General features: G+C 37.8%; 1 protein-coding gene across 1 annotated transcript in view; it reads right to left on the reverse strand.

Annotated features, from left to right (window-relative positions):
* Positions 1-12,824, reverse strand: part of LOC101440786 (olfactory receptor 11H6-like) — a 76,140-nt gene that overhangs the window by 61,177 nt on the left and 2,139 nt on the right. Inside the window, 3 exon segments of the mRNA XM_004482722.5 lie at positions 8,524-8,739; positions 10,650-11,016; positions 11,019-11,244. Coding sequence (XP_004482779.4) covers positions 8,524-8,739; positions 10,650-11,016; positions 11,019-11,244 — 809 coding nt within the window.

The raw sequence follows: 12,824 nt of genomic DNA on the forward strand, positions 1-12,824 counted from the left end.
GTTTATATGGCTAAGAGACTTCAAAGTGACCCGGGAGGTCATCCCAGAGGTTATGCTTATGCATGTCTCAGCAGGCTCTCTGACTGCCAGAGTAAATACTACTTCAAATGGCAGGGTTCCTGAGGCCTCCAGAGACATCCAGACACTACAATTAGGGCAGATAGCTCAGGAGTTTGGTGCTTTGCTAGTGGACCCTACTTTGGAATTTATTTTTCCCAGTGTGACAGAGTTGGATTCAGTTGTGGTTTCCCTACACATGACTGTTCTTACCCTTCTATTTGAACCTGTAATTAGTACTAGAGTTGATAGGTGTATTTCCAAGATACTTAACTCTTTGAGCTGTCTATGTAACAGTTGGGCCCTGAATCTCACAGGAGTTGCAACACATACTCCCCAGTTCATTGAACTCACTCAGGACAACTAACAAGGAGGTGAGGATGGACAACAACTATCCCAAGAAATCGAGAGATCCCACAACTGCAAGCAAGAGAGTCCCATCCATCTGCCCTATGGGATCGAAGCCCCCTCTCAATTATAGGTGGAGTGGGCATCACTATCCCAGAATCCTTGTATTGTGGAATAAACTATGGACTAAAGTAGACTTACTGGTATTCTACTATGGACTTATTGTGTTTCTAGGAATGGAAGAACTTATATCACTGATGTGCAGGCAGTGACTACTGGAGGTTCTGAGTGGAGGTAGAGGGAAAAACAGGTGTAATATGAAGGTGTTTTGGGGACTTCGGGATTGTCCTAAATGACATTGCAACAATAGATACACTATATATCTTGCCATAACCTACAAAGTGTGTTGGAGAGAGTGTAAACTACAATGTAAACTATAACCCATGCTATGTGACAATGCTCCAAAATGTGTTCATCAATTGCAATGAATGTACCATACTAATGAAGGATGTTGTTAAAATGGGAAAACGTGGGAGGTATAGGGAGTGGGGCATATGGGAATCCCCTTTATTTTTTATGTAACATGTATGTAATCTAAGTATCTTTAAAAAAACAAAGATACTGGATGGAACCTTTGGCAAGTCCTATGAGGAGAGTCACAGTATGGATTCTTAGGATTCTGGAGCAAGGCCCATCCTGTGTGCAGCAGAAAACTATATACTATTTGAAATGAAGCTGATGGTATGTTTTTGGTCCCAGTAGAGCCTGGGTATTTCATCATGGGACATCCAAAGTCTATACAACTATAGTTGTCATAGTGAGTCAGGTGGTGTCAGGTTCAGCAATTTGTTAGGCCAGGCAGATCCAGCAGACATCCATGTTAGAATAAAAGTGGTGCATCAGGGTCAAACCCAGTCAAGTCCAGAGTATGTAAGTTGCTTGAACAAGTATTCTTGACCCCCATATCACCTACCCCTGTCTCACTGATGCATCTCCCTAAATTTATACTTATGACCTCATTGGAAATTCCCTAAGACAAACTGACAGGATGAAAAAGCACAGCTCTAGTTCATGAATGGTGAAGTTTGGTATGATGCTCTAAATTATAGCCTCACCCTCAGGTAATCTCTGAAAGACAGAGATGATGTGAAAATTTTTCCCATGGATAGAGGTTTAGGAGGTACACCTGGTCACCCCCTTTGTGTTGCTATAGAAGTTGCATGAGATAGGAATATACATGGATTCGAAAGCAGTGGCAAATGGAATCTAATTGGTTAGGGGCCTAAAAGAAGATCAGGGATGAGAAGATTTGGAGAAGAGTTGTGGATGGAACTATTTAAATGAGCACAAAATTTGCAGATCTTTGTATTTCAGATTAATTCCTACCAGAAAGCATTTACTTCAGAGGAGATACTAAAGAACCAGGCGAACAGAGTGCCTCAACTAATAGATGTCAGCCAAACTCTACTCTTGGCCACTCCAGTTCTTGCTGAGTGGAGTAGCCATGGTGGCACAGATAGAGGCTATGCATGGGCCCTGGGCTTCTTCTCACCAAGGCAAATGAGTGTCTGACATATTAGCATCATAGACTGAATCTGAGGCCCTAACACAATAAAATTCCCTGAGAAGACCAATTACATTGATTGCAAAGGACCCTGTTTACCCTGGAAAGTGCATCGATGTCAGGATTGAACATATTCTGCACAGGGGTTTGTATTTGCTGCCCACTGTGCCTTGTAACACCACATTATCCACAGGCTCATCAACTGCTTTATGGATATGGAATCTTGCATAATATTTGTCATAGGGTTCCTCCACCATCCAATTAAGATTTCCCTCACCTTCATCTTTATTGAGTAAAAGTTTCTTGCCTTGTGGTGTCACCCAAACCTTTTTCCTAAAGAATCAGAGTCTTTGATTACTTTACCTTTGTTGGTGCAATTGCACATTTATGGTCATCACTGGTAATGGAAGCATCAAGTACATCCTCACTGAGCCCCCTGGGTAGTAAACATAGTTCTTTCTGTCTGCATTGTGAGTTAGCAACTGTAGCCACTGAAGGTGTTCGATAAAAACTGCCCATTTAGTAACTCCTTTCCTTGCTTTCTGCATCAGAAAAAATTCTAGAATAAAAAGCAATTCACATGGGATTGTGGCAGGAACCTGGTCACTCATGCTTATACATGCAAAAACTTAGAAAAAATAACAAGTCAACAACCTTGGGACCTCCCTTGGGGAATGGGACCATCTTTTATCGTTCACTCAGGCAAATCTGAGGCACAATCTATATGAAGACTCAGGGGTCTTTGTTACTCACAGCATTGACTAGTTCACTACCATATCCTTGAATTGTTTTCCCTTCCTCCTGCTTTTTTTTTTTTTCCCAGTTCTTATTCCCACACTCCTATTTCTTGGGATAACTTTCCAAAATGAACTACACTATGCTAGACTTTTGCTCATGTTCCACTTTCTGAGGGAATCTAGGATAAAACAGTTGATACTAGAAATTGCCCTAGAAAGCTGACCCTCAGAATGGATAATTGGATTTACATGAATGACAGTTAAGGACCCCTAGCTGCTGTTAAGTAAGGTAAGATAACCCATGGTAGACCCTAATTTATAATTCCCAAGACATTCACTGTGGTGTTTCAAGTGCAAGTGGAAAGGGAAATACTGGTTTATGTGCTGGCATTGGCTTATGTGATGAATAGTATGAGAGTAATGGTATTTTTAAAAGACTGCTGAGATGATCAGCTTTTGCTAACATTCTTAGAAGTCCTGAAGAAAATATGACAGGTTCAAGTCAGCCAATGATCACTTGGGTCATAAAGAAAGTCAAAGAGCTTCTGCGGAAATTTTTAAAGAACCAATTGCCTTCTGCTATCATAGAAAGGAATGTAATGAAAACCAGGCCCACAATTTATTTGCAAGAGAAGTAAAGTTACTGGTAAACCAAAAGCACAAACTTGAGAAGTGCCCCAAGTGAATTTCCAAATTAAGCCAGGTTTTTTTTTTTGAAAATGAAAATTTTTATTGCCTTTTTTAAAAAAAGATACATAGATCACACAGAATGTTACATTAAAAAATATAAGAGCTTCCTATATAGCCCCACTTCGCTGACCCCCCCCCCAACATCAACAACCTCTTTCATCAGTGTGTCACATTCATTGCATTTGATGAATACATTTTGGAGTACTGCTACATCTCATGGATTATAGTTTACATTGTAGCTTACATGCTCCCCCAGTCCATTCAGTGGGTTATGGCAGGATATATAATGTCCTCCATCTGTCCCTGTTAAGCCAGTTCTTAAACCCAAAATCCCATTGATTGAAAGGGAGATTGAGATCACTTGAAGGAGGAGCCTGAAATGTCACAAGTATATATAATCAATAGTTCCTAATCTTATCAGAAGTGAACTATAACCATTTGCCACAGTAATTCTACACTGGGAAAAAGGAATATCTAGCCATTATTAGGAATGTGGATACAGGATCTGATCTGGCATTGATACCAGCGAACCCAAAATGGCAACTCCTACTCCAGTTAGAGTGTATAGGCATAGTTTTCATAGAAAAGGCTGGGTAAATAAATACTTGACTAATTCCTTTTGTTTACCCAATTTTTGCGAATTAGTTTCCTGCCATCTTCAGGAGGTACTCAAATAGCTTAAAAAATATTGGGTACTCATGTATTTAAATGTATTTGGACAGGTTTTCATCCATTGCAATTTTTAGTCTTATTGAAATCAAAATTGTCCTATATTTGGCCAGTGGAAACCTTTTAGGGTTGGCTTCTAAGTCCTTTTACATGATCCTAATATAGTTGTTGATCGTTTCCTTGTTATCAAGTATGTCAAGATGTTCCAGACTTATATTGTCCATATGCTGCCTCATATCTAAGTCAGCCATTTCTTTAAGAAGCCTTGGTATCTTTTAAAGAAGTTTTATTTTAAGCTCAACATCATTGCTCCTGTGTTAGACATTGTTTCTAGGCCTTTTCTGTGGATCGAGCTAGGAACTATCTGTATCTCTCTCTCTCAGGATCTATATTGTGGGTTTATAATGATATTTCTAATTCAAATTCAGGACTACAGAGTTTTTTACTTTACCTCTTCTACATTGCATCTGATCTCTTTCATTCATATTCAGAATTATATTCCATATTATATTCCATGACTACTTATTTGCTTGATCCCACATTATATATACACAGACTCAGAATGGCAATACAAATATGATCACCACATGATTATTTAAAACAGTTATGCTCTCCTCATTCTCCTCCTCCTTTTTAGAGTGTATTACATCTACATTGTCAGATTATAGTCATAAAAGATAATCTCTCCCATTAAATTCTTATTTTGGTTAACATTATAATTCTTACATCCAGTCTTTATGTCTGTGCCTCTTGTCATTTTGGTTCTGAAATTCGTTTATTAGTATTAGGCTCATGGGAACAATTATCCTGAGTTATTGCACATTGATAATTCTTTCCTCTTGTACTTAATGGTTGGTTTTGCAGGATATAATATTCCTGTGTCACATTTTCTTTCCCTGTGTATCTTAAATATATTTCTTCTTAAAACACAAAACATTGTTCTTGAAGAATGTGATATCATATGCCTTTTCTCACATGTATTTTTTGCCTAGATACTCAAAATATTTTTCCTTCCTTTTTATTTAAAACCACACCTTGTTCTAAGCATTTTGTGACTACTAACAACAACCCTATAAACTAACCAATTATTATTATTCTCATTTTATAGATGGGGGAAACAGATGTATAGAGATCAAACAAATTGCCATGCTTACATATTCTACATAGCTAGAAAGTGAGAGAGCTGGGACTTGACGTCAGGCAGCCTGGCATTAGAGGCTATGCTCCTAAGTACTGTGCTAGTCTGTCTTTCATTAATAACTACAGCTCTTGAGTTGAAATTATGTTTTCTGGATATTTTGAAAGAGCAGAGTGAATAAGCTTCTCACTGATTACAGACTGCCAAATGTCCAGGTTCTTTGCAACTTTTATATTTCATTGGTTCCTATATTAATTTTACCCCTCCCATTATTCCAGATTCATTTCTCAAAACTCAGCCCAAGCATGATTATCTGCTCTCTGGAATAGCAATCTTAGCTTCCTTCCTTTAAGAGTGACACAGACTTTATCACAGCACTGCTAAATATTTACTTGTTTACATATCACAGAAAACTTTTTGTGAGCAACTGCTTTGTGCTGAACTCTTTTCATGTATTATTTCATTAAATTCTCATGACAATTTATAAATTAAAATTTTAATCCCCATTATAAATGAAGATTTGACCAACAAGTAATTAAGTAATCTGTTGAAGCAAATATTTCTAGGAAAGTGGGAAGCTGAGATTTAGCCTCATGTAGTTTGGCTCTCAGTCATGCTATATACCTCATATATCCATCGTTGTTGCCTTCTTTCAGTATCTAAGTTCTGTATTTTCCATTTCTTTGTTTGCCCAAAGCTAGGCCCAACACTCAGTACAAGGAGGCACTTCATAAATGTTTGGAAAAAGAATGAATAATGAAAAAAATGGATAAAGGAATGAAGGAATGTATAAAAGGAGGGAAATAAAATTGAGGGAAAGAGAAAATATATTATAATCGGTATCAAAGCAATACAACCTGACAATGTAGTTATCAGTACCTCTGAGTATATGTGGGATGGGGAAAAAATGTGCATTTTGCCAGTATTAAGCTCATAGGTCAGGGCTCCTATAAGAATAATGTGAACAGCATTTTGTTTCCAAGGTGGGAGGCACTTTTAGGGTAGATAGTGCTGCTTATGTTTAAGGTCTTAAAAGAGAATCTCGAGTACATATATATTATGGGATGAAATTCAAGAGGAAAAAGGAAAGAATATTTAGTGTAATGATTGGAAAGCCTGGAAGGAGAGGTAGAAAGTAAAGCCAGACTGGTGAGGAAATTCAGCTTTTGCAATACACAAATGGAGTATTTGTCTCACACACAGGCATGATATTTAGAAGGATGAGCTGGAGACTGTCTCAAGGAAACACCTGCAAAAGCTTGAACTCACCAGCATATTTTTCCAAAATTCTTTTCGAGTACTCAACACATCCCAGAAATGACATTCTTTTTGTACTTACATAAAGGTTTTAATATTTTTAAGTTGCAAATCACTATAAAACATTAATTATACTCATTATAAAATTATTTTAGAAAGTAATACCAAGAAAAATGGACTAATGAAAAATACAGAAAAATATTAATGGCACTACCAGTCCATCCAAATCAAATCATTATTAATACCTTGCTGCATTCTTTCCCTTCCATTCCTAACCTATTTCTAATCATAAAATAACTATACAGTTTTCAATCCTATTTTTCTCACTTCATAGACTATTTTATGCCTTTACCCATATTTCAGGGCTGTCTTTAAAACACTTTCTATAAATACTGGTAAAGCATTCTATCTTGTACACATATCACTTTATCTTTGGTGGATGGTTAATTTATTTACAGTTTCAGATCTTTTCTCAAGGGCTGATTGTGTAATGAGGAAGCTTGAAGAATTGAGATGGATAAGGAGAAATGCAGATGTTATAAAGGAGAACAGGGCTAGGGAGAGAATACAAAACTAAGAGGTTGGGACCTCTGTAATACTTTGTCTACTTACGTGATGAGTTTATACCATTGGTACTATTGGGAAGACACCAAGGTCCCAAAAAATACATCCTGCACTGACACAGACTCTGGGTGGTAAATGAGTTCTAGGCAGCAAAAAAATTTTTGAAGACCATTTATAGGGAATGTAAGATATAAGTTTCATTGTATGTGCCTGTATATATGTATGTATGTATTTATGCATTAATTTTCCTTGAAGGGCTGGGTGTGCATTCAGCACTTTGGTTCTGAAATTGTTTAGTTTTGTGGGTAGGGTGCATCACCCAGATGCTTTACAGATTTTTCTGCTGAAGGCTCTGCAGTGGCTGCTTCAGCCAGCAGCATGTGGACTCCAGACCAGAGTCCCTTTATATGCTGACCCACTACCAGCTCCTGAAGCATGATACCTCCTCATGTCACTCAGAGGGCAGAATTAGAAATAAAGAACAAGTCTTTAACACTGTCAAGTTGAGATTTTTGAGTGAAAATTTCAAAAACATTTTAATTTTGACAAGAAAAAAGAACATGGTTATCACAGTAAATTTACAAAACACATACAAAAGCAGAGCAAAATCATTTAATTTCACCACCCAGAGATTGGAACTGTGAAGTTTTGCTGTACTTTCTTCCTGTAATTTTCTAATTATAAAATAAATTTGGAAACAGGTTTGTAAGTTTTTTATATTTTGGAAAAAGACTATTAAAGTTAGTGTTATATTGTTAGCATTTCTCAAGTCATAAAACATATTTCAAAACATAATTTTTAATAGCTGTATGATTTTCTATACTCTGGATTTACTATAATTCACATAATCTTCAATTATTCGACATTTTAATTGGTATGATTTTGAAGTTAGTACCCTTATCTTAATGCTTTCATCAAATTTACAAATTTATTTGGGATGACATGGAAACTTTACTAATTTACTCATCACATCCAGAAACATGGTATATGTTCTCATTTATTTGTTATTTTAAAAATGTTCAAAGTAAATATTTACAGTTTTATTCACATAGACCTCACACCTTTTGGGGAGTTTATTTCAAAATAGATTTCAGTTTTATTACTATTATGAAAGGCATTTTCCTTCCATTATGTATTTTTAATTTTTATATATTAATATTTACTTTGCTACCATTACATGGTTACCATTCTAAAGTTTCTTATTGATGATAATCACTTTTTAATATTATTTTTATGAACATTTGTATTGAAGATCTATTGATTTTTGGTAAAGAAATATAGACAGAAAAAGTAAATATTGGGGTAAGAATAGAATTCTGAGTATCAGTTCAAGAGATAATGAATGGGTATTGATGTCCTGAGTTTTGATCCCTTTATTCTTCTTCCCTTTTCTTTTGGGGGAGTTGGAAGATTAAACAATTGGCTTCCCCTGTCATTCAATATTTCTAATAAGAAAATGTAGTGAAGACTATATACAGCTTACTTCTTCCCTCCTCTACCTTGGGCAATTGTACATGGCTCTGCAGATTGCAATGGTGGAAGGAAACCTGGTCAAAAATGGGAGTGGTGACTGTCCCCCAGTCTTTGCCTTGGGAGACAAAGTGTGCACTCTGATGTAGGCATGGTCCCTTCTGAGGTGTGGTAGTTTCCTAACGATGTCATAACAAATGACCACAGATTGTGTGGCTTCTCTAACAATTCTGGAGGCCAGAAGTCTGAAATCAAGGTGCTGTCAGGGTTGTTTTTTTCTGGAGACTCTGAAAGAGGAAACATTCCGTGACTCTCTCCTCTCTTCTGGTGGTTGTTGGCAATCCTCGATGTTTCTTGGCTTGTAGTCATATCACTCCAATCTCTCTCTCCATATTCACATCTCCCCTGTGTCTCTGTGTGGGTTCTTTCTTCTTCTTATAAGACCATCAGTCATTTGATTTAGGCCCTATGCTAATCCAGGGTGATTTCATCTTGAGGTCCTTAACTAATTACATTTCCAAAGACCTTATTTCTAAATAAGGTCACATTCCCAAGTACTAGGGACCAGGACTTGAATATATCTTTTAGGTGGTCACAATTCAACATTCTACAGTATGCTTTTTAAAATTTGGACCAAAGCACTTTTCAAGCCTGGCAGCTGAGGAGCTGCTTTCTGACTTGTAATTTTATGGCCTAGACTTGGCCCTCCACCCACGTATTCAAGTAAACCAGACTATCATCCCACATAGAGTGTGCATCTCCTTTTCATATCTAGAATGAAGATACCTCAGGGAATTTTCTGTTCTTATGGAAGAGAGAACAATTTCATTAGTAGATAAGATTGTGGCCTCTCAGAATAAGATGCATATATTAAATGCAATCTGATGATTCCAGACCACTATGAAAATTACCTGGAGAGTAACATATCTCATTTCAGACACTGGCCATACTGTCTTATATCTATCCTCTGACACACTGCCCTTGCCTTCTCTGCATAGCTAGTTCATGCTAACCTATAACGGGAGAAAAACACTTTCAAAATAATAAAACACTTAAAATATGAATCGTTATTATTTACTATATTTCTCCCCTATCTGACTCCAGGCCATTCACTTTTTTTTCCCTTGCTACCTTGTCCAGGTAATCCCATCTCCAAGTCTCACCTCTACATTGTCTCAGTGTATTTATTCTTTTACATTGAGTGTTCCCTGATGATACTAAGATAAAGAAGGAAGGTATCAAATTTTAAGAACTTAAAACAACATGAAAAGTAACCAGCTGAAGAAAATTGTTTTCAAAGATTCCACCCAGAAATTAGATTTACTGAGAGGACAATTTTTGACAGGCCCATCTTGAGGAAAGAATCCCAGATCCTGAAGGGCTTCCATGTGGACAGCCTTATTCTGAATTCGAAAGAGAAGATTTTCTGCCCACTCTTGGGAGTAGTGGGAAGAGGCTGAGGAAGGGAGAGACAGACTAGGTGCAATGAGAGAGACTGGTAGCCATTTCTTTGACTCTCTCCTACCCCAATCTCAGAATCTCAGTCAGGTTAATGTACCCACATAAAGCTGGAGGTGATTGCCTTTTGTATCAAATGCTGAAGGGGCTGGTTCTCACATCAGGACTGACATGATCAAAACAAGACAATAGGAGGATTTAAGAGTGGGAAGAGAGAAGCACACATGTATGTGTTTGTATGGTTTGTGTGTGTGCATGTGTGGGTATGTGTGTGTGTGTGTGTGCAGGGAAAGAGTGAGATGGGGTGTGTTCTAGGCTTCTAATAACAGTGGAATTGGGGGTTAGAAAACAAATTTACTCAAATCTGCAAAGGATAGAAAATGACCAGTTGGTATCTGGGTCATACATGCTTTTGTCTTGAAAGCTGCCTGAGAATGTCTGGCATATTTCTTCTTCCATGCCAAATGTTAATAATGAATGTTAATACAATAAATCCTAGGACAAATGGTTTATGCATATATTAGTGCGATCTTATTTGCTGTTTGATTCATTTAAATGCATGCCTAAAAGTTCTCTTGAATTTACTTAAGACCATTAATCTCCTATATTTTAACACCACTGTATGTCTTACACATACGTGCTTTAAGAATGTTATCTCTTGAGGCATTGTTTTTGACCAAATCTTAAAGTCCTGGACAGTTTTCTTAGGGCCTCCTTCATATCCTTATTCCGGAGACTGTAGATCATGGGGTTGAAAAGGGGAGTCAACACAGAATAAAATAAAGTCACAATTTTCTGGATGCCTGCTGGATTGCCTGATGTGGGGCTCACGTACATCACCATGATGGAGCCATAGAACAGGGATACCACTGCCAGATGGGAGCCACAAGTGGAGAAAGCCTTTCTCCGGCCTTCTGCTGAGGGAACCCTCAGCACAGCTCTGATCACTAGACTGTAGGAGCTGGTGATGAAGAGGAAGGTGGAGAAAATGAGGACTGAGTTAAAGACAGCACAGGTGACCTCAGTGGTAGGAGCTGGCACACAAGACAACTGCATAAGAGGTCCTGATCAATAGTATTGGGACCACAAAAAGGAAGCTGGGAGATGAGATAAACTGGGAGGAGGAAGCAGGAGAAACCACATACCCAGCAGTAGGCTCCCATCCTGATGCAGCGTTGAGCTGTCATGATGGTGTTGTACTGCAGGGGCCTGCAGATGGCAAGGTATCTGTCAAAGGCCATGGCAGACAAGAAGAATGTCTCAGTGGTGCCCATGGAAAAGAAGAAGTAGAACTGGAGAAAGCAGCCAGAGAAGGAGATGGTGTTGGTCTCTGAGAGAAAGTTGGCTAGCATATTGGGGACAGTGGAAGTAACATACCAGATCTCCAGGAAGGAAAAATTGGCTAGCAGGATGTACATGGGGGTGTGGAAATGGTGGTCCCACATGACAACACAGATAATGCATAGGTTCCCAATTAGTGTCAGGGCATAGGTCACTGAGAAGAGTGAGAAGAGGAAGATCTGAATCTCCCAGGGACAAGGGAATCCAAGGAGGATGAATTCACTCACAGTGTCAGAGTGATTATTCCCTCCTGAGTTTTTCATTTTTTCTCCCAAAACTGCAATGAAAAGACATTGCCATGTTACAAAAGATGCTACAGAAATTTTTTCATTAGACTATTCTCTGAATTTCTTTACAACTCAATTAATAACACTGTTTTAGACTACTCAGAGATTTTCAGCATTCTGTTTCCCAGTGTGATATTGGGAGGACATTGGGATCCTGTATCTATGCGCTGACTATGGCATCACTGTCAAGTCCACATCGCCACTAGGATCCGTTAAACACCTGCTTTTCCTGGTATCTTCAGCACCACATAAAAGAAGGTAGTCTTATTCAGGGACTTCTGATCTAGTTTAGAAACATTAATCTGGTTGAAGCCTATGTAAGGACATATGGGGGTTTAAATAATTGTACAGTTCAATCTCTGAGTAAATATAGAGAAGAAAACATTGCACCAAGCAAGAGTTTGTTTACAATTATAATCTTGAATTCTATTACGTGCATGGTTTGGGACAGAGCTCCTTTCCATGTAATATTGGGAATGTTAAAAAAGAGATAAGGAAAATGACTTTTAATCAAGGATTGTGTACAATAGGGTCAGTTCATACATTTGTATGTCTCTCTTATCTTTAATAACATATGTATGCACACTTCTTCAATTATCTCCTCAGTTTTAACTTAGTCCTCTCTGCAGTTAAAATTTTTATTGCTGAAGAGGAGTAAGCTTCATGTAGTATCACTTTGAATAAACATTTCAAAATGAAGTTGGCAAGAATGAATGAATTAAATAATACAAACTAACATTCTCTTTTAACTTAAATATACCCTAATTCACTTAAATATACCCTAACTTAAATATACCCTAATTCAGTTCTCACTTGAAGTTTATCAGGTGATGGAAAAGTAACTTGCAATGGTAATCACTATATATATTTTGGCACTTAGAGAAAAACATACACACATACAATGCTGTATCATTGAAAGCCCTCTGAAATTGGAATTACTTTAATTGAAGATATGTGCATTGACTGTTCATTCTCATTATTCTCCCTCTTCTATCTGAGGCTCCTCTGCTAGAGTTTCTCCTGGCTGATCTGACATGTTTCATCAGGACCCAGTCCTTGGTTCTTTTCTCTTCCCCAGCGATACTCTCTCTGTAAGTGACCTGTCATCTAGCCCTTGACTTTTTTTTTTTCAGATTTATTTATTTATTTATTTTTCTCCCCTTACCCCCTCCCCCCTCCAGTTGTCTGCTCTCTGTGTCCATTTGCTGTGTGTTCTTCTGTGACCGCTCCTATCCTTATCAGCG

Source organism: Dasypus novemcinctus, chromosome 3 (genome assembly GCF_030445035.2).
Source record: "Dasypus novemcinctus isolate mDasNov1 chromosome 3, mDasNov1.1.hap2, whole genome shotgun sequence".
Classification (NCBI taxonomy): domain Eukaryota; kingdom Metazoa; phylum Chordata; class Mammalia; order Cingulata; family Dasypodidae; genus Dasypus; species Dasypus novemcinctus.